The sequence below is a fragment of the Camellia sinensis genome, chromosome 9 (genome assembly GCF_055761805.1).
Source record: "Camellia sinensis isolate YWXY chromosome 9, ASM5576180v1, whole genome shotgun sequence".
NCBI lineage: Eukaryota > Viridiplantae > Streptophyta > Magnoliopsida > Ericales > Theaceae > Camellia > Camellia sinensis.
In genome coordinates this window covers 160,315,757-160,342,515 of record NC_138969.1, presented here as the reverse complement: position 1 = coordinate 160,342,515, position 26,759 = coordinate 160,315,757, and the positions used below count along the sequence as shown (strand labels likewise).

The 26,759-nt window shown below is 34.8% G+C and overlaps 1 protein-coding gene and 1 non-coding gene across 2 annotated transcripts; both read left to right on the top strand.

Annotated features, from left to right (window-relative positions):
* Positions 1-1,799: 1,799 nt before the first annotated feature.
* LOC114303863 (helicase-like transcription factor CHR28) lies at positions 1,800-22,528 on the top strand. Its single transcript, XM_028249013.2, has 12 exons — positions 1,800-2,368; positions 5,712-5,802; positions 7,661-8,110; positions 8,268-9,286; positions 10,970-11,041; positions 12,590-12,667; positions 12,805-13,717; positions 14,760-14,890; positions 15,034-15,255; positions 19,011-19,640; positions 19,741-19,950; positions 22,031-22,528. The coding sequence occupies exons 1-12, from the start codon at positions 2,237-2,239 to the stop codon at positions 22,133-22,135; spliced, it is 4,053 nt and encodes a 1,350-aa protein (XP_028104814.2). The 5' UTR covers positions 1,800-2,236; the 3' UTR covers positions 22,136-22,528.
* Positions 22,529-24,042: 1,514 nt separating this feature from the next.
* TRNAQ-CUG (transfer RNA glutamine (anticodon CUG)) lies at positions 24,043-24,114 on the top strand. The gene has a single exon. It is a non-coding gene; the product is annotated as a tRNA-Gln (tRNA).
* The last annotated feature ends 2,645 nt before the right edge of the window (positions 24,115-26,759 follow it).

Below are 26,759 nucleotides of genomic sequence, written 5' to 3'. Positions count from 1 at the left end.
GGGGCAGTTGTGGGGATATATTTTCTGAGTGCTAACACGTGGCAAGATGACGTCGACGTGTCAGCCGAGGTGCCACGTGTCCTGGTCGTGACGCCGAGATGATCTCGGCAAGGCCGAGGTTATCTCTGAAAATATCGGAATCCGAGATAAGTGGATAAGGGACAAGAGTCCTAGAATGAAAAGGGAACTCAACTTGGATGAGCGATAAGAGTCCTAGAATGAGAGAAGACTTCAGTTTGTATTAAGATAAGACTCTTAGAGAGTTTAACCTAATCTTACTGGGAGTCCAAGATTAGCAGTAATCCTGAATCCATAGAAGTTAGGCTTCTATTGGGACTAGGTTTATGTTGGCTATAAAAGAGAGACATCCTCGTGAGTCTAAGGTATGCTTTTTAGGCTCAAGCTTGTGAGTTGAATAATTGATTATCTTTGAGAGATATACTGACTTGATCGTCGAAGTGCCCCGGGTGGACGAACCACCGCGGGATTATTATATTTTTGTTGCAGGTCAGTCAGGTGCCATCTATTCAGCCGGTTCTCTCCAACTGATTACTAAGCTTGCAGTGTTGTCAGAAAATCACCCACACAGCTATAAATAAAATAATATTAAATAAACTAGCTATATTATTAAGTTAAAGAAATACGTTAACAAATTTATATATAAGATTTAATCTTGGTGACTCTCTAAAGGGTTTCATTTTTTTAAAAAAAAAATGAAACGATAACTTCTTTGGTACATTATTTCCGTTTAAAGAAAAAATTGATTTCAAACTTTTCAAATGTTTTAAAATGCATACAAAAATTGTTTTTACTTGTTTTTAAAATAAGTTTTCACTTTCTCTTTTTATCCACCACCTTCAGCCAACTACCACCCTCCACCGCCAGGGGTGGCGAGCCATGGCCAACCTTCGGGTACTCTCCAATGAGTGGGCGGTCATCATTGTGATTTTTGATCACCTTTTCTTTCGACGATATCCAATCACTAATTTCGACAAACACCTTTAACTACCCACCACTACAAGTCACCAATTTGTCTATCCTCCATATTTGGTCATCAAATTTGACAACTCGACAAATATATTTTTATATTTTTATTTATATTTATTTTTAAATTTTTTTCCTACACTAAATAAGTTTTTTGTTTTACAAAAATAAATAAAAACCTATTTTTTATTTTTTGTAAATCAAAAACTAAAAAGTTAACAAACGGGACCAACCAACTACATTTCACTTACTTTTGGGTTGATTTGGGAGGTGGGTTGGCTTTTTAGTTTTTTTGGCTATTTTAACTTGAACTAAAAAGCTTGGTTTGGGAAATTTTTTTTGACTTTTTTGACTTTTTTTTGTGAGAGAAGAGTGTAATGATTATGGATTAGATGTGATATTTTGTTTGTTGTGACTAAAATAACCTATTTTGTCTTTTATGGCTAAAATAGCCAAAAAAATCCACAGCCTATCTTCCTAAACGGAGCCTTTGTAATCTCTAACGATATTTCGATCATTACTTTCGATCGGCACTTGCTTCTAACTATATTATTGACGATCAACACATTCGACCACCCTTCATTCTTTCAAACTTATATTGAACAGAAACATACATTTTTTAATATATTATTTTTATTTTAATCTTTAATAAGATGAAAGAAAAAGTATAAAGAGATAGGGAGGGAAATATTATAGAGAGGGAAATATTAGTCATTTTTCATATGATTCACCTTATATTATTAAAAATAAATTGAAAGTGATGAATTAGAACTCTCAATCATTTTTAACAGAAAACAGAAAAGTGTAACAACCTTGTCAGACGAAATGACTCTATAATATAGGTATTAGGACAACACGGCGTAGAGTAACCTAATCCTCTCGCTTTCCCACCTCACACAGGGTATGAGAAAACAAAGAAGTCCTTAACCTGCGCACTTCTACCAATTTTTTAACCTACGCCACCGCTTTCCTCGCCACTGTGTCTCTGTCTCTGTCTCTCTCTCTCTCTCTCAAATTTCCCAATTCTCAAAAGTACAGCAAACAAAAGTCCGCATCACAGAAACCACATCGAACTTTCTCTCTCTCTATATCTCTTCGTCATGGCTTGATTCGATTTGCCGATTTTGCCGGATTAGGGTTTGGACTCTGGAATTCAATCATCGGAACTGTGTAGGGGGTTGTGCTGAGGGTTTCGAGATATTGGAGTAAATTAGGGTTTTTCTTTGGTTTTTGCGTGATTCTTTGAATTGCGATGTTGATGGCAGCCGATAGGTCGAACCTTTGGTCTTTCACAGATTTATCGGTGGGTGATGGCGATATTGATCTGTCCATCGATCTTCAGTCGTTATGGGAAATCCTGGAAGATAGTTCCGATCCTGTGCAGGTCGGTTCTGATCCTAGACTTTGTTGTGGATCATTCAAAAATCGGCGTAAATTACGAGAATTAAGTTGTATATTGTATGCAATTTAGAGTTATTTGCTTTGTTTTCTTTGCTGAAATATATATATATATATATATATATATGTTTGTCATTATGATTGCTGAACTATATTAGTGCATGTGAATTTGATTTAGGGGTGTTTTTGGAAAGATGGTAAATGCTGCTTTTTGGCTTTTTTGGGAAGTGGCTTAAAAGCTGGAAAGGGACTTTTAACCCACTTCCCAAAATAGGCTTTAGCGGATTACTTGGCAGCAGTAAAAAAATGCAAACTTGCAAGCTTTAAGTAATGGGTTATGTAGATTATGCATATTTGTTCATATGGATATGTCATGCATATATACAAAGAAGTAAATATGAGAAATGTCTGTCTTGAATAGAATTTCTATGCATTGATCACAATCCCAAGAGAATATTATCCCAATAGATGTTATGTGGCCTGTAGCTTTTGCAACTTGGTATATGAGTATGGGGTTTGTTAACTTATTTAAAGAATATTAGGCACAGGCCAATATATTGTCAATAGTTAGTAGATTTGCTTTTGGTAAGCTTTATAACACACCACTAGTTGAACAAATATCAGCTAGAACCTAAATTAAATGTAAAACTTGTGGGTAAATGATTCTTGTTGATACTAACGAGGTTGGGTATGTTTCCATTCAGATATGTTCTCATGATACTCCGACTCTTTTTTGGAAAGTTTAGTCATAAGTTAGTTAGCTCCACGGGGAAAAACAATTTTATGTTGTTTGATGGTCTTTGAATGTAATTGCAGTTGCATGTTTCCATGGTGGCGTTGTCTTTAGGTTTAGTTTAGTTTAGTTTAAATTGGTGCACATGCTGAAAGACAACTTGTTTTGGTCGAATCTAGGGGCTTTTGTTTCTCATATATTGATTTGGAAAGTATTTGTGTTCCTTAAGGTTAATCTTTGTATGGTCCTTGGCTGAAATGGAACTCAATAGTAATGCCGTGATTTAAAAGCAGAGACCTAATTGCTATTTGGTTCCAAAATGGTGCAAAATGTGTAGGAGAAGTCAGAAAGCATTGATTATTTATCGACCTTTTTAGTCCCCAAACTATGCAATTTGTGTAATTTTGGTCCCCAATGTTTTAATTTTGTCAATTTAATCCTCAAACAAGTGTTTTGATTTGGTCCCTAATCTGATTCAGTCTGTAGATGTTGTTAAAGCTTGGGATAAATATGGAAATTCAATTTAAAATTACATTTTTAGTTATAAAGTATGCATTTTGATCTCTAATGTTTAAATGTTCAAGTTGGTTAAATTCAGTCCAATGTATAAAAAGTGTTTCAATTTGGTCCTGAGTTGCAAGAAGTGGCGGCGGGGATGGGAGCTAGAGAACAAGGGCTTAATATACTAGTTTTTAAGGTTGAGAGTGCCTATGGAGTTTGTATGCATTTTATTTATGTATTAAATGCATAAATATATTAACAGTTATTCTTTTCTGCCTGGTTGTAATATATGTGAAAATGTGAATTATTACTGGAGATTGATGTCAACTATAAACTATATTTTTTTTCTATAAATAAGTACTATATTAATAGAAAGAACTAAAATAAGTGTGAATTGTTTTTTTTCTTTGAGATTTGTATGTTTGAGAGGTTCTGTCTCAGTTGGGTTGGGAGGAAGTTTCTTTCTTGACGGGAGTGCGGAATCGCACACTTGAGTAAGAAATGTCAACCAAGTAGTCATTTCTTGCTACTAAGATTTGGTCCCCAAACCTAATTTTGTCTCCCTCTTTGTTTGAACTAGGATAATGCATGGAAATCATTAATATATATATATATATAAATGTAAAAAAAAAAAAAAAAAAAAACCAAAATCTTCGGAGGGAAATATTCCCACCATCCAACATGTATGTATATGTAATATCAAAATATATTGGATGGCACACTACAAGAAAAACAATTTTGTCACAACAGAAAAATTTGTCTGGAAAAAAAATCATTGACAAAAGAAATCGCTGATGAGGATCTCATTTTGTTGCTGAAAATAAGTTTTGGGTAACAGTTTTTTTTTGGTATCTTGAAAAAACATCATGAAAATTGCATTTCTTGGAGTGGTGGGAATATTTTTGATGATTTGTATTTATGGTTTCCAAGCTTTACCCCTAGAAAGAGACAAAATTACTTTGTGGACTAAATTGACATAATTTTAACATTAGTGACCAAATGACACAGAATGCGTGCTTTGAGGACTGAAAGTATACTTTTTTTAATTGAATTTCGACATTTATCATTGGCTTTAACGGCATCAAAGTTAGGTTGAGAGACCAAATCGAATCACTTTTTATACATTGGGAATTTAATCGACACAATTGAAACATTGGGGGCAAAAATGATACAAATTGCATACTTTGGCGGCTAAAAAGGTAATTAACCCATAATTCTTTTTCACTGTCCTCTAGCCATGGCATTATGGTATTGCTTATTTCAATTGGTAGAGGTAGATCGGGTAGTTTCCGGCCTCATGCATTCATATGTTCATTTTTGATTAATAGGTTTTAGTTTTATTAAGAGGCCCTGTTTTCTATGGAATAGTGTGATATGCAATGTGGTATAGGTTATTTTTTTTATTACAAGTTTGAAGATGTTGATGTTCTTTGGGATGGGACAAAAAATTGTTATTGTTTTCTTTCTTGATTTTGGCTTTCGGTTTCTTCCTCTTTTAAAGAGATGTCTTTGTTTTTTTGATGGATAAAAGAGACGTCTTTGTTTTGATTTCTAAAGATTGGAATGCTGTTTGTCACGTGTAATTGTGTTACCTTTTTCTATCTCCTTTTTTCTCGATGGACTTCTTCCTCCCTTGATTTTATTTGTACCTTTGTTTTTTTAGTAATAATATTCTCCATTGCTAATAAAAAAAGATGGGGACTTTTTCATTCGACTTTGACTTCTGCATATTCATTTCACATCATAAATGAGCCATCCTACTGTTTGATTATTGAGAAAGGGAAATAAAAGAAACAATAGATAAACAAAATATAGAGGAATGTGGTGACTTTTTATGATTCAGGTGGCTTACCCCCCCCCCCCCCCCTCCATCTTTCCTTTCATGTTAAATTTTTGATGATCTTGTTGCTCCTTGCTCTTTTACGAGTGAATACATCCTTTTAGTTGTTTCAAGGATCCCCCTCCATCTTTCCTTTCATGTTAAATTTTTGATGATCTTGTTGCTCCTTGCTCTTTTACGAGTGAATTCATCCCTTTAGTTGTTTCAAGGAAGCATCCCTTTCTCAATACTAAATCTTGAAGTTGTAATGTGCAGAATAGTCCAGAGGATTTATCAGTAGAAAAACAGCATCAAGGCAAGTTGGCTTCTGATGTTGGCAATGATGAACGTTCCCTGCTTCAAATGGGTAAATCTATGATTTTGACAACTATTTTTCCTTATTGCTTCTGGGACCTATAGTGGTATTTTATGTTGGCAGAATGATTTCATTTTTTTCTGTGGAAGTAGTTGGGGAAATTGGGTTTTACATTTTGATCTCTGTTATTAGAATCGTATAGGTTGCATGCATCACAAATAGCTATGAATTAGTGAACCAAATCGGTGAATCGTAAATTGATCGGTTTACATTCAATTTCGTTGAAATTGATTTTTGGGCTATCTTTTTTATTTTTTAGTTGGAAAATGGTTCACACAAACCTTTGAAGGTCTTTAGGGTTACTATATGCCATCCTTTGACTTTCTCCCTCCCTATTTACTCTCTAAAACTCAAACCCTAGAAAAAACGAACCTTCTCTCTACAATATTCTAGGCGTACAAGTTCAACTTTCTCCGAGTGTTTGCACTTATAAAAGGATTATTCTGAAGGCAACAAGTGAGATTTTTGAAAATGTTTGGAGATTTGAATTTCTTTACCCCCTTTGAGGTGAGTGTTTCTATTATTTTAGTTGTAAAAAGTTCAAAACAATTCACTCTGTTTGGTTTAGAGTTTTCGAAGATAGTTTTTTGAGTTTTCATTTTGTATTTTTTATTTTTAGTGAATTTTTTAAAGATTTTAATCATTTTTTTAACTTTTTAAATTTTCTTAATATAGATACACTTCAAAAATATATTTTTTGTGAAAAAATCTATAAAAAACTAACTAAATACAAAAAATTCGAAAAAAAAAACTAAAAATAAAAATAATACATTTTACTATGTTTTTGTATTTATTAAAAAAAAAAATTCTTTATAAATATTTTACTTTTTAAGTACATCTAGACTAGGTGCATCAAACAAATAAAAAACAATCGACTAAAATATGGAAAAAGTTTACTAAAAACAAAAAATTATGGATTGAAAACTCAAAAAGCTATTTTTGAAAGTTCCAAATCAAACATGGTATTTTTCAATAAGCCAAACCAAGCAAGGTATTGTTGTTTGAAAATTAAAAGTTTGTCTTTGTTTACTTTCTTTATTAAGAATAGTTGATAAGAAATATCTAAAAGGGAAAAGGCGTGTTGGTGATCTTATATGGGAACCTATGTTAAGAGCATCTCCAATGATTTGCCATTGAAGCTGCCATTGCTATTGTATAACAGCAACTGTTGAAAAGTGGTGCTCCAATGGTGAACATGGCAGCTGTCAAATTTGGCAAATGCTAAAGCTTGTGCCAAATTTGACACAAGCTTTGGTAGCTGCCATATGTGCCAACTCAGCCAAAACAAACCGTTTCCCTTCCTCCCTCCCTCCCTCCCTCCCTCCCTCCCTCCCTCCAGGCAAAATAGATAAATTTTTGCAAAATCAAAATTTTTGCAGAACCAAACACAGAAACTAATGTGTTCAGGATGACCGGCTTGACGATTGCCCCAAACACACCAGTTTCTGTGTTTGGTTATGCCAAAATGGCATCTGACCATTGAAGCACCATTAGTATAATTCTACAATTTTCTAGTATTCATTGCCAAATTATAGCAATGGCAATGGTAATGCTATTATAGCATTTGCAATTAGAGATGCTCTAACTTCTTAAATATCAAATCGCGTGATTATCATTCAAAACATATTTCATTAATTTAAGTCTAAATATTTCATCTTGATAAGCTTTATTTAATATCTAAGTGTGTGGATATAGTTTTTTATTTAATTGAGAAAAATTGAATGAATCTTTATGATTCATGATTCAGTACAAGGCCATTTCGATTCATGATTTGAATCCTAATTTGACAACTGTGATTTTGATGCTTAATGATTACATTGTGACTGTTCTTTCTTGGAATGTTATTTAGAATTGCTGGATTCGGAAAGGACATCTTCTTTCGGGGCTGAATTAGCTGGATCTGTTACATTTTCCTCTTCATACAACTCGGAAGCATCAGATTCAAAGGCAGGGGTTTCAGAAGGTTCTTTTGAGTCTGTAGGGAAGCAGGATGCTTCAGCTCGAACTAATTCTCCGATGCATAGCTGCTCCGGAAGTCTTACAGATTGGATGTTACCAATTTCTGGTCATGATTCTTTAAGTGCAGGGAGTAATGGAGTCATTCAAAATGTTTCTTTTTATAGCGAAGATGACAGTAAGGAAACTCAATATGAAATACCTAATTGTAGTGCTACATTTAGTTTTCCTGCTGGAGATGCTAATCAAGGTTCAGATTTTATAGAAACTTTCAATTCCAGTCACCTGAAGGGTGAAGCTGAATTTCAATTTGGTTGTTTGGAGGGTGGTGCTAATTCCCAATGTATGTGATTGTCTGGTTATTAGAATTTAAATAGTGGTATTTTTCTTGTGCTTGTGCGTTGTGTGCTGTAGGTCCTTCATTTCATTGCATGTGTGCTTTATTTTGTCTATAAAATTTCAGGTGGAAGAACTGATTTAGATTTTGTGATGTGTTTTAGATGGATCTCACAGTCCTCTTTTGGAGAAATCAGATATTAATTTTGGAGACATGATGGATATGGATATACCTTTGGATTGGAATCTACATGATAGTTTAAGTCTTCAATTTATGTACAATAATGAAGCAGTGGCAAAATTAAAGGATGAATTGGAGTATCTTCCAACTCAGGCCGCACACATAAATGGTGTGATGATGTCAGAGGTCCAGGTGGGAAAAGTTGGCGGAGAACTTTTGGGACTATCAATGACTGGTGACCCCAATGTCAGTGAGCTTAATGTCAAATGTGAAGGTGATAAACTTATATCACGAACAGGTGGAAACTCTTTTACTAAAACCAATGGTGGATTTATCATTGACAAGACAATGTCACAGCCCTTGCCTTGTACTCTGTCAAATGTTTCTAGCCAAAAGAAAATGGCTCATATAAAGGGTGAAAGAAATGATGGACTGGTTGCTTTTAGTAGGACCTCTCCTAGTGTTGGTAATGGGTTTAATGCTGACAACCACCCAAGGCATATTCTGCCGTCCAATTCAAAGAAGGAGCTTTTGATCCACACAAAAGATGAAAAAGAAGATCAATACTTGTCATCTAAAAGAGCTCGTCATACTCAGAGCAAATATCCCAATCCGGTTGCTGATGGTCATTATGTAAAGGCCTCAGAGCAACCTTGCATCCAGCCGTCCATTTCAATGAGGAAGCAATTAGGCTGCACAAAGGATGAAAGAGAGAGTAAACTGATTCAGCCCAAGAGTTTGGATACTCATCTTTCAAAAGTCAGCTGCAAAACAATTCACAGTAATGCCGTCGTTAATAGCTCCCAAGACGATGATGACTCAGATCTATGTATTCTGGAAGATATAAGTGAACCATCACGCTCAAATCTATCTTCAATGAATAGGAATTCCCTGGTTTCGTTGCAGCATCCTACAATTGTTGACCCCCCTAATCACTTGGGAATGGGAGTTGTGAGGCGTAGAGCAAATGATGAACGGCTAATTTTTCGAGTTGCATTGCAGGTGAGCTCTTGTAGTTTGGGATAATTTTGTTGCTTATGAATTGCGGTAAAGTAAATATGCTGATCTCCTTAGTTTAAAATAGTGTAAATTTGTGTTCTTTTAACATATCATTAATTCAAATTAGTTTGAAAACCGGACACAAGTTTATGTTTGTTTGGTATTGTGACATTCATTGGTCATGAAGGAAGGCTGTTTTTAAAAGGGATTAATACCCATTTATGCTTATTTGACACTAGTTTCTCTTTTGATATCCACAATTACGTGTCTAATCCTTCCTAAACATATCTAAAATTTAGAAAATTAAGTTTTATTTTTATTATTATTATTTTTTATTGTAACGAGTATCAGATACTTCTTGGATATTTAGGGTATGTGTTTAACCCATATTGATATGAATTTGATGTCAAGCAAAAATATAACAGAGGTTTAAATACTTTCTACTACTTTTAGAGAATAAATAATTTTATTCAATTTTATGTTAAATTATGTTGATCTTGGTCCCAAGTCCATGTCCACCCAATATAATCCTGGAGTGTCTTGTGTGAATTTTAATATTATAAGTTACAATTTTCTATATTTTGATAGAGAAAGATAGTTTGTAATGTAATGATAAAATTACTTCATTATATATGTAAATAGTGGATACATATGGATGTATATATGTCGCTGTGTTTTGATGTATTTGTATCCTGTTTGTTTGGAACTTGCTGGTTTGTTGTGTTGTAGAGTTTGTACTTGTATCCTGTATTTGTGTCCATCGCTTTCTAGGTCATCAGAGAAATTGCCTTGCAACTTATACCCCCCCGGGGGGGGGGGGGGGGGGGAGAATACAGAGAAATTGCCTTTTGATAATGGATATGGCTTACTTTCTAATACATGTATTCACAGATATTAATACGCTGCATCAAAAAATTGAATGAACTTGGTATCTTCTGACATATGTTAATTATTTGCATCTTTAAAGCATCAACGTAGTATATCATATATTGAATATAGTTTGTCAGCAGTGGCAAAACAAAAACTCAAGTAATATGTTTTTTTTCTTGTTTTTAACTAGAATGATGTTTGCAGCATCATTTCAAGTATATGCAAATTGATTATAGCTGTGATTGAATGCTATAGCTTTGGAAAAATTAGAACATCTGTGCTTAGATTTCATGATTTGTGAGACACATCCCTTGATCAGTGATTGGCTTGTGTCATCTTACTTTTTTTTTGTGTTTTGGATTTTAATAAAGTTTTTATGATTTACCAGCAAAATAGTATGTGAGCACTGTTGACTAAACTCATTTATATGATACAAACAAAAGCTTAGACTTTGACCAAAAAACGTGCAATATTATAAAAGTGGTTGTATTATTCTTTCCACCTAGGGACCATCGTTTTATTCTTCATTGTTTTCCTCCCTCTTTGTGTTCTTCAGTATGGACAAAATTAAGTGGTTCAAGTTTAACCATGGAGACATGTGTTCAATAAATATTTTCTTGTCAAATAAAGGTGTTATGCAGTGTACTGGTCCTGGTGGTGCCTAGAATCTGGGTTTGTGTGCAGAACTTGCCATGTCTGTGTTGAAATATGACCCCTGTATTTGTGCCCACAGATAATTTGTTATATTTAACAGTTAACTTTTTTATTTTTTAATGCTGAACATTTCTGAGATTGGAGTTCTGGCTTGCATTGCAGGATCTTTCTCAGCCAAAAACAGAAGCTATTCCACCAGATGGTCTTTTGGCTGTGCCTCTTTTAAGACACCAGGTTTTGAGCTGTTCTTTAGTTCTATTTTATTAGCTAAAATGTTAGGTTTTGGTAGCTTTGGTTAAGCATAGATGAATGAATGATGTAGCAATATATATTTGGATCTCTGTCTTAATGAGGCACCAAAATAAAATATTCAATTGCGAAAGAGGAATTTGGTTGTGTAATATTGCACTTTGATCTAACACATTTGATATTTGTGTGGATGGAAAAAGAACAAAAGTAAAGTCGAATGTTGGACAAAGTAAGGGTATTTTGGATAATAATAATAATTATCTAAACAGCTAGTTTAATGTGGCTGACACTATGTTACCTAAAATGTGGATTGTCCGGTATGTGGTGTTACACGGTTTTGGGTAGAACTCACCACAAAAGCTAGCTATTAAGGTAAGGGTGCCCTCACACTTATATCTTTAATATTACTTTAGTATAAAGGCGATGTGGGACTTCGCTTCACACCCTCTCTCAAGCCTAGCGTGCTCCCTCGGCAGCACCTGCATATTAGGTTGGTTTATACATGTATTTGAGTTAGGATAGTAGAGTTCGGAATCTACTAGGAAGCCTAATATGTATAGGATTTGATTTATCGAATTGTATGGAACAAGGATTCTCTTGGGTAGAACTCATCCCCCAAAAGCTAGCTATTAAGGTGAGGGTGCCCTTTCGCTTATATGTTTAATATTACTTTAGTATAAAGGCGATGTGAGACTTCACTTCACACTCTTCCTCACGCCCAGTGTGCTCACTTGGTAGCACCTATGGTGTGCAGGCTAGGGACATGCACCCTACCCATCCGTGAGTACTTTGGCTTTGAACCATGTTACACGATCTTGGGTAGAACTCACCTCAAAAGCTAGCTATTAGGGTGGGGGTGCCCTCATTCTTATATGCTTAATATTACTTCAGTATAAAGGTGATGTGGGACTTTGCTTCACACGTGGAAGTGGAACAAGAATGTGGTACTCCACATGCTCTAAAATGTGGTACGATAGTGATAGATTTATATAGATTATATTATAAAAATTTAAGGCACTTCTAGAGTAATTTTCTTTTAACTATTAGACATCTAATATTATTTCCAAATTAATCATGTAGCAAAACAATTCTATGAGCATTGTGAGCCATTTTTTATGTTATGTCAGATCAAAATTTAACTCACCTTATATTTTAGTTCATTATATTTGAATTTTTTTCCTTCCTAAGGAAACATTCAAGGAAATGTATTGAAAAAACTTTTGGGATTGCTTCCGATCACTAAAATTACTATTTTGGAACGACATTGTATCATGTTTTGGAACATGTGTTCCAAAACGTAATTCACTAAGGTATTAGCATTTTTTGGTAGCATTGGGCTGGCATCATATACAAGACCATTATTTGTAGCATTCAAGAACTAGAACTTGTTTTTAGTTTGTTGTTGTGTCATGTTGTGGGGATTTCTCAACTCTGTTGTGTGCGTGTGTGCGTAGTTATTCTTTCCCCTGCTGCTTAGGGGTTGGAGTATTGTTGTCAATTGCCTGGATTGACATTAGTTGAAATTCTGGACAGAGAATTGCTTTGTCTTGGATGGTCCTGAAGGAGACAGCCAGCTTGCACTGCTCTGGAGGAATTCTTGCAGATGATCAGGTTGGCTTCTTTGGTTTTTCATATATACATACGTATATATATATATATATATATATATTTGTAGTGCTACTTGAGGGTAGATATTGAATTATGCGATCTTGATGTTAATCTGGGCTTATACAATTGTTCTCTGATAGGGACTGGGGAAAACGATATCAACAATTGCGCTTATACTCAAGGAAAGGGCTCCATCTTCCAGACCGTGTCCAGACAATTTGAAACAAAATGAAATGGAAACATTAAATTTGGATGAAGATGATGATTGTGTGTCTGAGCTTGACCAATCGAAGCAGGATGTTGAGTCATGTCAAGTTGTGTCTAATGGAACTCCGATTAAGAGGACGGACACTTATGTGCAAGCCAAGAGTAGGCCAGCTGCTGGAACCCTTGTTGTATGTCCTACAAGTGTCTTGCGGCAATGGGCTGATGAATTGCATAACAAGGTGACTAGCAAAGCTAATCTATCTGTTTTAGTATATCATGGAAGCAATCGGACGAAGGATCCTTTTGAGCTGGCCAAGTATGATGTTGTCCTTACAACATATTCAATTGTAAGCATGGAGGTCCCAAAGCAGCCTCTTGTTGATAAAGATGATGATGAGACTGGAAGGCAAGAAGCTCGCATTGTTACTCCCATGGGATTGTCATCTAGTAGGAAGAGGAAATATCCTCCTAGTTCTGATAAAAGATCTTTGAAGGATAAGAAGGGAATGGAAAATGCATTGCTTGAATCTGCTGCTCGTCCTCTCGCTCGGGTTGGATGGTTTAGGGTTGTACTGGATGAGGCACAGAGCATAAAAAATCACAGAACTCAAGTAGCTCGGGCTTGTTGGGGGCTCCGTGCTAAACGCAGGTGGTGCTTATCAGGGACACCTATCCAGAATGCTGTTGATGATCTTTATAGCTACTTTAGATTTCTCAGATATGACCCATATGCTGTGTATAAGTCATTCTGCTCCACAATAAAGTTCCCGATCAATAGGAACCCAAAGAATGGGTACAAAAAGCTACAGGCTGTCTTGAAGACAATAATGCTACGTCGCACAAAAGGTGAATTGACATGAAGATTTTATTTATTTTCTTTCTTTCTCTGAATTGACAGCTACATGAAGTTTAATTCAGTTTTTCTCTCTCTCTTCCGTCCTCTCTCCCTCCTTTCTTTTTTTCTTTCCTTCTGTGCAACATAATATGCCGAAGAGTCTTTGAATTATTTTTGAAGCTCAATTTTTGAAAGACGTTCTAAAATAGCTTCCTGTCACTTATCTATAGGATGCTTCTTTGTTGTCTCTTGTAATTGTAAAATTGCTGATGTGTTTCATCCTTTTTCCCCCTCTTGCGGCATGTAGGACTGAACTAAACTTTCCCTCTTGAACTTTTTCCACTTATCTACAGGGTATGCCTTGTTCTTGTGGTTGTGACTTGCAAGTATTACTGAACTTTCCATGAAACTGCTAGGGACTTTTATGTTGAAAAATTATCGTTATGCTTGTTTCAGAAACTTTTGACTATTTTGTATCTCTTGCAAGTTACTGACTGACATATCCTATAAACAACAATTTTTGTGGAGCAACATGGTTAAAGTGATCATTTTTTGTTTGCCTTTGAGATTTTACTAGCATATTTTCATCACCTATTCAACAAGGGAACAGCTGTAGGGATTGGGTTGGTTTACACTAGCACCTGGCAAACTGCAAGTTATGGTTTGCTGTCAAATTTTGCTCCTATTGGCAAATTTAGATTGTTATTGTGCTGCATCCTTAAAGTACTTTTGAATGTATGCATTTTCTGTACCAATTCCTATTGTTTTTATTTATTCTGAGTCACGACTGTCTTTAGCATCCAGGATATGCATTTTTAATTTCCATTTGAGAAATGTAATATAAGTTGTTTTAGATGTTGGTTTTGTGATATGCTGGCATGCCGCGAAATTCATGGATATATTAACATTAAGTTACAATGCATATGCTTTGTTCTTTATCTGATTTTTTCCAAGTTGATGGCTATTATTCTGTCTGGAACTGCAACTAGGACTGCATCAATGTGCATCCTGCTGCTGGAACTTATGGTTATTTGGTGGCAATTTTTGCTCTAGGCACACTTCTTGACGGGGAACCCATCATCAACTTACCACCCAAATCAGTAGAATTGAAAAAAGTGGAGTTCACGAAGGAGGAGCGTGATTTCTACCGCAGACTGGAGGCTGATTCAAGAGCTCAGTTTGCAGTATGTTTATGCTTCAAAAATACTTTCTAATTTTGCAATTTTATCAAGTTTTTATGATTGATTTTTTTTTAATGTTGTGATCATGCTTACTCTTCCTTTTTACTATTCCCTTTCTTTTGACCTCTAGATTGATATTTTGCCAGGAATATGCAGCTGCTGGAACTGTCAAACAAAATTATGTCAACATTTTGTTGATGCTCTTGCGCCTTCGACAAGCATGTGATCATCCTCTTCTTGTAAGAGGGTACGACTCTAGTTCCGCATGGAAATCATCTGTTGAGATGGCGAAGAAACTTCCTCAGGAGAAGCAAGTTTATCTTCTGAATTGTTTGGAAGCTTCTTTGGCAATTTGCAGCATATGCAATGTATGTGGTTACTTGCTGGTTCCTTTTGTGAAGTTTCAGTTTTTATTAATTTTTCTCTTCTTGGTTGCTTAGATAAAACTATATTCATTGATGTTTTTAATAAAGACATCAGTCATATTGCACAAATTGTTTGAATGCTGTGGTTACTTGGTCCAACTTTCAAGAGAATATGGGGTGCAACAGGCTGGGTAGAGTTTTATTTTCCTTAGGATGGGAGGAAAGTTCTCTGAGTGTAAGGCAAGAGGTGCTTCCAACAGTGTTGTCGTCTGATAGTTGTCTAATACTCCTTGAAGATTGTCCATTTAAGTGGGGACCTACCCCTTTAGATTTGAGAATATGTGGTTAGATCATCCTTTGCTTTTAAGAGGTTTTAGGAAGTAGGGGAAGGATGATCATAATGTTTATGGGTGTGAGGCTTTGAAGCGTATGAAGTTGAGGATGGTTAAGGAAAAGCTCAAAGTATGGAATACGGAGATTTTTGGAAATTTTACAGAAGTAAAAAATTAGATGGTTAAAAAAATTGATAAAGCAGATAGGTTAGAGGCCTTGGGGGAGTTGGATGAGGGTGCTTAGAAGGGAAAGGTTGAGGTTGAAAATTAAGTTTGAGAGAGTTGTATTTAGGGGGGACGAGTTTCTGTGGTAGCTCGAGGAGAAGCATCTGATGGTTAAATCTGCAGCTTCTATTGGTTGGGCAGGCAGGGGATATTGATGAAAATCAATGTCTGAGGTGGAAAAAACATTGTGTGAAAGTTGGCAAAGTTTTGATGCAGTTTTGTTGTTGGGCATGGGTGCTTTTTTGACTGTATAAGGGGTGTTGAGTCTATATTTTTCTTTTTCTTTTTTTCTCTTTTTGGTTCTATAAGGGTTATGCCTCACACCCCGGATTTCCAAAATCTGACCCCCACAGAATAATCATAAATAATGAAAGAAAAGACAATATTAAACGAAATCAAGGGATTCTCTCATACATGTGTGTGTGTGTATATATATATATATCAATGGCATTCATTACATGAGATTGTCCAATTACATACATCCTTTATTCATTACGGGGAGTGAATATACAGTATGTAAAACGAAAGCAATAATGTCATAAGTAAATAAAATGCCTTTTAGCTTACATAAAGTAAAATGGTTCAACCCTTACAAAAATGGCACTCGGCCTATAAAAGATGATCCAAGGCCTACAAATCAAAAAGAGCTCTTCTAGCTCATGCACATATCCCAATGCCTTGCCTCAAGGTTGGGGCACGCCATCAACACCTGAAAAAAATTTCAGCCACGTAGGGTGAACATACAATCCAGGAAGGTAACATTTCAGGAGATAATATGTTCTCACACATGTACATGATCATGATTTTATCTAAGTATAATATGCTCAAAACATTTTCATTACGTTAACAATTTTTGTCGTTAACACTAAAGACTCAGTGAATCCTCTCGAGTACATGTATTTGCTATCACTAAACACCACCTAATCTAGTGTATTATCCGAAGCTACACTCTACCAGTGACCATCGCTAAGTGTCACCTAAACACCACCAAATTTATCGATTGCTAACCGAAAGGACCTTGGCACCTACATCGTGCGGGTTTTCGGTCTTTCACCATGGACTATCAAGCCAAATTAATACCAATCTCATTTATACATGACTTGAATTCACCACTAATATTCAATTAAAACCATGATATTTTGGTGTAACCGATGCAACAATGTGAAATTCAATAATCGTAAAACATGCTTTGTGCACCTCTGTTCAACAATGGGTTTTCATCCTCATAAAATCAATTATTCAATAGTATCAAGGATGTGGATTTCACCATCCTATTGTATTAATATCAACAACATCATTTCTCACTAATGGCCACAATTACCTCTACAACATTATAATTTCACAAATTACATTCACAATTCTCCAACTTCCTTATAATACTTCAAATTTTAATTTAACAACATAAATCTCAAAATGGTATCACCAATTCAATATTTCCTCATCAATTTCTCAATTCATGAAATCTCAAAATTCAGGGTTTTTTTTCACAAATTTTGGGTTTTCTCAAATTAAGGCTTTCTCATGCAATTTTATATAGTGAAAATAAGTTTGTTAAGAAAATTACGGACCTAATCACCAAACCCTAATCTTCATATCATGCATTTTCTCAAAATTAACAATAACAACCCAAATACATTGTATCAAAATACCACAAATACACCCATAAATCCATATTGAGCTAATGAAAGGGAACCCTATCTCTTGAAGTGGAAAATGAGAGCGCAAATCGGAAATGAATGCCCGAATCAACTTTTCGGTTCAGTGATCTTGAAGCCCTCGTCGAGCTCTACAATATCGACGTTCAGGTCAGAGATCAATTCTCACTCTAAAGGCTCTAAGTGTGAGGTTGAAAGTGAGAGTTATGATAGAGAGAGAATGAGTAGAGAGGAAATAGAGATAAAGAGAGAGTGAGTTAAGAGGGTAAATGAAGAAAGAGGGAGGAATGGGCTGATGATGAAAAAGGGGCTCAAAAACACTTGGCTGGGAGGCTGCCACATGCAGCTTCTGAGCCTTGGCCGCATGCACGTGCGGGCCCTCCTCGCCGCACCTGCGGTTTCCTGCAGTGTTGAACCCAGAAACTCAAACTAGCTGCATGTGCGCCCCTGCTTAGCCGCACCTATGGGACCCTTGCTGCATGTGCGGGGCTGACCGCTGCACTGCCCAAAATTTTAATCCCTACTGCACCAATCTGCACGTGCGGGCATCCTTGCCGCATGTGCAGCCCTATCAGCTGAGGCCCAAAAGTTCAAGGAGTTTTTCTGTGTGTCAATTTTCGGTCCTTATGCCCAAAACTCAAATATTAAATACATTACATGCTAATAGGAATTTATACTAATGCAATCAATCTCAACAAAGTATAATCCGACAATTTGAGGGTCTGAAAGTGTACCGGGCCTCCATATAGCTTGGTTTAAGACCCGGAACGTAACGTTACATCCTCGACATGTTCTCTAATACAGTTTTTATTTGTTGCTGATAAACAAAAAAAGATGATGCATCTCCTGCCTATCTACAGATGTGCCTACGGACACCAAATAGAACATAGTTTTGTTATATGGCTGCATAGTTTCTATGTTAATGGGATTACTGTTACTAATTCATATCATTGTAATTAGATTGAGGTGCCATGTGTTGTCCAAGAAGTAGGGGTGCTATGATTAGATTTGCAGCAGCTGGTCTCAGTTTGGCTTTTAGCTTTGTTATTTAAAAAATGGTTGCTCTATTGGTCAATTTGTGATGGAGATAGCATATGCTTCAGGGGGGCATAAGATGCGTTCCATGAAGTAAATGGGGATAGTATGCCCATGTTTCTGCATATCTGGAGCAATACCATGTTTCTAGATGCTATTATTCTCATTGGTGGTTTGGTCAGTATGCTAACAAACAATTACAGTTGAAGAAGACTACATAGCAGTCATATCTTACACAGTTACACAGATTCTTGTTTCAACTTCTCTCTATAAATGTGATTTTTAATATAGTAACTCCTAAAGTTTATTACCCCAGTGTTGATTACATGGTACATTACTTGTTAGAAACTCAACTCCCATGTATTAATGGTTACCTTGTAAGGTTTTCACAACCGTTTCTCAATTTGTGCTTAAAACTCTTTGCTTCATGTATTGATCTTAAATTATCTTCTAATAAATTCAGTTGACGAGGTACTTATTTCTTGAAATAAATATGTTGACCTTTTTGTAGGATCCACCTGAGGATGCTGTTGTAACAAGCTGTGGGCATGTCTTTTGCAATCAATGTATCTGTGAAGATCTTACAGGTGATGACAATCAGTGCCCTGCCACAAATTGCAAAGCTCGACTCAGTTTATCATCAGTGTTTTCTAGAGCCACATTAAAATGTTTACTCTCGGAGCAGCAGCCGGGTGAGGATGGTACCCCTGATTGTGGTGGTTCTGAAGTCTCTGTTAAGATTGAGCCTGGTTCATGGAGTCACTCATTTGATTCGTCCAAAATCAAGGCTGCTCTTGAGGTCCTGCAATCACTTTCAAAACCAAGCCACCGTATACCAAGAATTACCACATTGAAATCTATTGATGAAACTGCCACTTGTCCAGAAAACTCATCTGATCCTCTTTCAAAGGGGTTAGAGCAGGATATGCTTGATAAAATAAACTCAGATTTGGAAAAAGGTCGGAACGATTCGATTAAAGTAGCGGGGGAGAAAGCAATAGTCTTCTCTCAGTGGACGAGGATGTTGGATTTGCTTGAAGATTGTCTCAAGAAATCTTCCATTCAGTACAGGAGACTTGACGGGACAATGTCTGTTCTTGCCAGAGATAAAGCTGTGAAAGATTTTAACACTCTTCCTGAGGTTTGTGGGGATCTTGGTAGTTTTTGTTAGTATGCTTAAATATTGGCTAGGTTATAGATTTATGAGTCTTGAATTTGGCCCTTTATACTTTTTTTTGTAGGTGTCTGTCATGATTATGTCTTTGAAGGCTGCAAGTCTTGGACTGAACATGGTTGCAGCTTGTCGTGTTCTTCTTCTGGACCTCTGGTGGAACCCAACAACTGAAGATCAAGCAATAGATAGAGCCCATCGGATTGGACAGACCCGTCCGGTTACAGTTTTGCGGTTGACAGTAAAAGATACAGTTGAAGATCGCATTTTAGCTCTTCAGGTATTATTATTTTTGCTCCAATCTTGTGGCCTGTTTTTTTTCCATTGTCAATGTAAAATTCGTAAGATTTTTTAAGGTAGTGTAGAAATGTTCACCATCAGCTGTCACATTATTATTGGCACGAATTTGTTATGCTTGCTTTTACTTTTCTTTTCTTTTTTTCTTCTCATTAATTGTTTGCAATGAGTAATTGATTTTATAATATGATGAGACCATGATTGAGAACTTTTGTACTTGATTAACATATGGTAGTAGAGGTATTTTAGATGTTGAACAGGGTCTTTTATAACAGCTGGTGAAGGCATTGGTAAGGATAAAACTGATTTACTTACTAATAATGGTTGCTTGGTTTCTTGAATGAACACCATCTTTACAAAATTTATCATTCCTTAATTTTATTTGTAGCCCAGTTAAACCTTAGTAGCATTATATCGCAATTTTATGTTCCTGTAAGGACAAAAGAAGCAAAAAGGGTGTGGATAGATGTTGTGAAGTGGAATGACCTGTCATTCAAGTAATCTAACATGATATATCATAATGCACAATGTAAGGCAAATGACCAACCACTGAGAAATGCTAGTACTTGAACAACTGTCCTTGACAATTCATTGGGTTTATGTTGAATTTTTTTTGGGATAAATGTCTAAACTGTTGAGGTACTAGTATAAAGTTTAACAAATGAGAGAAATGAGGATAAATGAATGACCAACCATTAGGGAAAACCAACAGAGGAACAATTGCTGTGGCAAATATATTCATTTCGTTTGTGTGTCATAATCATGTGCTGCTGATTTCATCATTCTTCAAACTTTTGAAGTGTGCGACATGTGTATAGGAGTTTGTAAAGGATGTGATCAGAGGTTAAGGAGAATGCCTCGTGCATATCTAAATTGGACAAGTAATAAGTATATACCAGGAAACTCTGGAGGAGACAGGATTTTAAACCAATTTTAGCCTTGATATGTTCTCAAGCTGAGAGCAGGGATTCTTCTGATCATTCTTTTTCATTTTCTGAATAGATATAAAAGGTAAATTACATCAACCTGCCTTGAAGTTTGGAAAAAATACACCAAGCCCCACATATTTGACATAGTTAAATTATGCTCCCTTAAGGTTTTAATTCACGTTACACATAGCCTTCTTTCCATCACTCATATGGATGAAAAAAATGATATTTCATTTCTTTTTATACTAAAATATATAAATTTTATCATTGATTATCTCTGTGTTTAGACATCATCTGCATTAGTCCCGTTTACTAAAAATTACGCAACCTGCCTTGAGGTTTGGAAAAAATACACCAAGCCCCACAAGTTTGACATAGTAAAATTATGCTCCCTTAAGGTTTAAATTAATGTTAGCCTCCTTTCCATCATTCATTCATAAGTCATATAGATGAAAAAATTGATATTTTATTTCTTTTATACTAATATATATATATATATATATATATTTTATCATTGATTATCTGTGTTTACACATCATGTGCATTTGTCCCTTTTACTAAAAGGGAGGTTGGTGTAATTATGCCAAACTTGTGAGATTCAATGAAATTTACCCATATAATAATTGTGGATGAAGATCCTCTCACACCTGTTGTAAACAATATTTTATAGTTAGTGATGGCATTGTTTACAGATTCAAGTGTGTAGAGGGTTATTATTATCTGACAGGTAACCAAATTATTGAAATCTGAATAGGACATGCTACTTCATATATTTTTCCCTATTTCTGAGAAAAGCTTTTGTTATGTTAATCAATCACGTATATTTGGCTTATGGTCCAAACAGGCCCCGTTTGGCAACAGGCCAGTTTAGCAAAAAAGTCAAAAAGTTATAAAAAAGCTAAAAAGCCACAACCCATATCAAAAAGTCAAAGATTCTTTTTTCTCTCTACTTTTTACACATTTTTGCGTAAAAAGCCAAAAAGTTATCCAAAACATACTAGTTTTTTTTAGTTCATATTTTAGCCAAATAGTCAAAAAGTTACTAAATTAGCCTGTTCCCAAACGAGGCCTTAGTATCTGTATTCTATATCTCCTTTCAATGCTGATGCTGAGTACTCACTTTCTGTTTTGCAGCAAAAAAAGAGAGTGATGGTTGCCTCTGCATTTGGCGAGGACGAGACAGGTAGTCGTCAGACTCGGCTTACAGTAGAGGACTTGAAGTACCTGTTCATGGTCTAATTAGGGTATTCTTTATAGTGTAATTCAGTGCTCATATTTCAATAGATTCATTATTATTAGCAGCCGCAGCAGCTACACAGTCGAAGAAGCTTTTTCTAACGATAGATCTTTGGCAGTTGCTAGAAAAGAGCAGGCTTCATTTTACAAAGAGATCATGCGATTTGTGGGAAGAATTGACATGATCCGATTTTTTTAACAATTGATTTGTGTCACATTTTGATTGTATAGGATTTGGAGTTCAATAGCCAAGTACTGAATATAGGAGCCCAGTGGAGATTCTTTTTTTTGGTCTAAATTGTAAATGCTTTTCCATTTCTTCCCATACAGATATACTTCTAACATCGCTTTGATCCGGAAATGTGATTATATGTTATTGTGGTGGTTCTTTTTTTATTTGTTCTATTCTAGTGGTTATGTTTGATGACATTATGGAAGAACCTTAATAGTCTGAAATTTGTTTTTGTTTGCACCAACTCATGTTTGGGAGTAATGTTAATAGTTTGGTCATTGACATATTTTTGTTTATGCTATCATGTTGATGTTACTATAGTAGCTGGATGCTCTTCTGGATGGATATGATACAATGTTGCACTGGTTTAGTTGATGCTGTGGCACCCAAGGGTGGGAGCTTATTCCATGTGTTTGGTGCCCTAAGGGGACATGGGTTTGAGTCTTTGGGGCAATGATTGGATCGAGACTCATGGTCATTAGTCTGGGGTCACCAACTGTCATTTTGTGTTCGGTCAGGCTATGGGTCAAGCCTTTCTTGAGGGAGCGATAGCAATTTTTTTTTGCGCAGATCTCTCGTCTTGGTCCATTTTGTCAGGCGTTCTAACTAGGCCTGGAAATGGATCGGGTTCGAATTGGGTTTGTCAAAATTCGAATCCAATTCGATCAAAACAAATCCAAATCCGATTTGAATCTGTTTAGCCCATATTTGATTATAGATAATCCGAATATGATAATTTCAGATATCCAATTAGATAATCCAATCCATTTATTTATTCATTGAGATACAATTTTATATAATTTGTTTTTGTTGTCTTCATTCAAATTGAGAATAATTGGATTGGATTACCAGATTGAATTGGATTTTTGCATATTCGATCTATTTAATAAATGAATTAAACGGATTCAAATTGTGGATCGGATTTTTTTGTAAATGAATTTGAATTTTCGGATTGGATTCGGATTAAGTCCGGTCGATTGACAGCCCTAGTTCTAATGTGTGGGAATTTTTATGGTCAAGTTTAGGAAAGATTGCTAATTTAGGAATTCTTGTTCGTGCGGTGGTGATTTTGGTTGTGCAGTCTTCAATCAGTCAAGGCAGTGGGGTTTTCCTGATTGAATTCTCTCACCAAAGAAAGATTATACAGACGATTAATTGTATGTTTATGTTTTTATTTTTATTTTTATAACAGTATGTTTATGTTGAAATGATAAAAGCTTAGCAGATAAGGATTGAAATTCTTACTGAATAATCAACTATCCTATTATCGAAGACCACTGAATAGTGATCCCAAATGTTTTCACTGATTTGTATTCAAGTTTAATAATTGAATTCAGTTAATTAAGTAGTTGTACTTAAAAAGGGACAAGAAAGAAAAAAAAATCAAAATATTTGAAATTTGATGAAGAATCTAACATAATTTCATTCGAAATGATAACTGATGAAATAATTTCGTAAGGGAGGAGGAGGAGATGAAAAACAGGGGAAAGATAATTTCGTAACTTAATAAAAGATTTCTAATTATTAGTTGAATTATTAATTACTTTTGTTCCTTTCATCAAATTGTAATTATTCAATATAAATTCAAATATTTACCACTTATAATAAATTTTCCTTAACCTCTTCATATACAAATTTATATTATATTATCCTAAAACAGAAAAAAAAGCTCAAAAGAGGTCCCATGGTCTAGTGGTCAGGACATTGGACTCTGAATCCAGTAACCCGAGTTCAAATCTCGGTGGGACCTTTCTTTTTGCTTCTTTTCCCTTTCTTTTCAGGTTGCTTCATGTGGATTTGCTTTCCAGCTCATTTCTTCAAGACAAAACTGCCTTTAATACATTTTTATTTTTATTTTTTGTATTTCATCACAGTAAGAGCATATTCAATCATTAATTATTATTATTATTTTTAAAAAATTAAATTTAAATTTGATAAAAAAAATTCAAAAACCATCTCCAGTAATTTCATCAAAGTTTCATCAAATGTTTATCCCATCAAGGAAAAGACATTTATTTATTTTTATTAAATTGAGTACTAAGTAAATTTTTCATCAAATTTGATGAAAAGATGAGGCATTGAAAATGATTTTTCCCCATCAAATTAAATAAAAAGTGAAATTTGAGATAAGATGAGAGTTTTTAAAAAGAATTTGATGAAAATTCAATAAAAGGATTGGAATAGTTCACATTAAATCAAATTTATTTTACTCTAATTTAAAATAAAATTAGATATTAACGGGTTGGAGATACTCTAAGATATCAATAAATGGAAAAAAACAATGATGAGAGGTAAACGGACAATAACAGTTAGCCTAGTGGTCTATATAATTGTCTTTTGTAACAGTGAGAAGGTCATAGATTCAAGATTTGAGTTGATGGAGTGATTGTAATAGTGATATACACACGAATTAAGTTAACATGAGCCAAATTATATTAAGGGTCATATTAATGACAACTATAAGAATTGTCAATAAAAAACAAATAAAAATAATATTTATAATTTCAATATTGTATTTTTAGTATTTTTATAACTTTTGATACATTTTTCACATATATCTATACAAGTTTTACACACCTCAACACTATTTACAGCCTCATGGCTGTCTTTAACATTCTATGAGATTTTTTTCTTTTTCTTTTTTTTGGACTTATTTTGCGTCGTTACTGAATTTAAAGAAAAATGTAAATAAGTTTTAGGATTTTGAATTTTACTGGATTAGACGGATTGAAAAAATAATTTTTTTTAAAAAAAGTTTGAAAAGAAGTCTAGAAAGGCCCAAAAAAAAAATAAAAAAATTGAAAGCAATTGAATTTCTCAATAATTTCCTTTTTTTGAAAATTTTAAATTTGTATCCGCAAGACTGGCTAAAAATTAATTTTTTTGATATAATTTTAATAAAAGTTTAAAAAAATTATGACTTTTACCATCGTTCCAAGCACCCTACAATTGAAAATGAGGATATATTTCTTTGTGTAATACATTTATATGTAATTTTTTTTATAAAATTATATAAATTTTTATAAATTTATATAAGTAAAAATGTATAAATTCATAACAATTTATGTAAGTACATGAATTTATATTAAAATTACGGATTTATGTAATTATATGAATTTATATCAAAATTACGTATTTTTATAAAATTATTTACTATATGTAAATTCGAAAAAGAAAAATGTTTGAGGGTCCAAAATTATTTGGCTCGAAACTCAAAACGACGTCGTTTTAGATTCTCTTACCGATAACATGTAATAAAATTCTCTTACTGATAAAATAATCTAAAACGACGTCGTTTTAAATTCGGGACAAATTCGAGCTTAAAATGTTCGGTCCAAATTCGGGACAAATTCGAGCTTAAAATGTTCGGTCCTGTAGCAGCGTTCGTCGTAAAAATTTAATTTTTTTTCAAAAATGATAAACGAAATAAATTGTAACTGTCTACATACATCCACAAAATGCAGAGCATTGTTTGATGAAAAGCTGATTCCAATTGCAATCTAATTTTCAGGAACAGTAATCACAATTCATGTTGTTGTTCAAACAGTAGTTGTTATGGAAAATCAAAAATCAATTTCACAATTAACCATAAATGTGTTCATTCAGTTCTGTGATCACTCCTAACAATCTCAACATTGTCATCAGTTTTTCACATCACTCAACTGATCGTTCACATATATTGGTTTCTCGTTCTCTATCTCATCGGATTCATCTCCACAAAACAAATCTTGGTCAGAAATATGGGTCTGAATTGATCAGAGATTTAACACATGAGTCGGATCAAAATTGCCCTGTTGAATGAATTTTAGGGTTTCTGAAATGGTGATGGAGTTGAAGAATGCGAGACAGTCGTCGACATTTGGGACTAAGGAGGATTTGGTGGATTTGATGCCATTGTGGGTGTTGTAGTCCTCCTATGGAGTGTTGTTTCCCCAGCAATAGAGGTGGTTTTGATCTGGAGCTCTGTGGTTGGTGTTGAATGATTATCACATTTTTTTTAATAATCTTGCTTTTGCTGGTGGGTTAAGGAGGGTGTTGATTTGGACTCAGGACTGGGTTAGTAACTCAGTGGGTTGTTGAATTGGTTTTGGCCTTTTTACCCATTCAAGTTGACTGGTAGATCAACAACATGACACCTTAAGTTGTGCCCACAAGCTGTTTGTTTCAATAGCATTGTTTGAAGATCAAATTTCATTTCAAGGGTGAATCATGTGGTGCCACTACAAATTTGAACTTTCTTTCTACTTTGACATCTTCAAAAGGTACCCTCTTGATGGCTTTTTAAAAGGACTTTGTTACAATTATTTAGTGTAAACAACACATGAGTGGACAAAAATGATCACAGGGGCTTGTTTTTATTGACCTCAAGCACCATCTGTTACATGACACCATATC

Excerpts from the sequence above, each read along its gene's own strand:
- LOC114303863 (XM_028249013.2), top strand. The coding sequence starts at position 2,237 with ATGTTGATGGCAGCCGATAGGTCGAACCTTTGGTCTTTCACAGATTTA. Across the intron at positions 2,369-5,711 it reads ATAGTTCCGATCCTGTGCAG|AATAGTCCAGAGGATTTATC; the intron begins GTCGGTTCTGAT and ends TGTAATGTGCAG. Across the intron at positions 15,256-19,010 it reads CAATTTGCAGCATATGCAAT|GATCCACCTGAGGATGCTGT; the intron begins GTATGTGGTTAC and ends ACCTTTTTGTAG.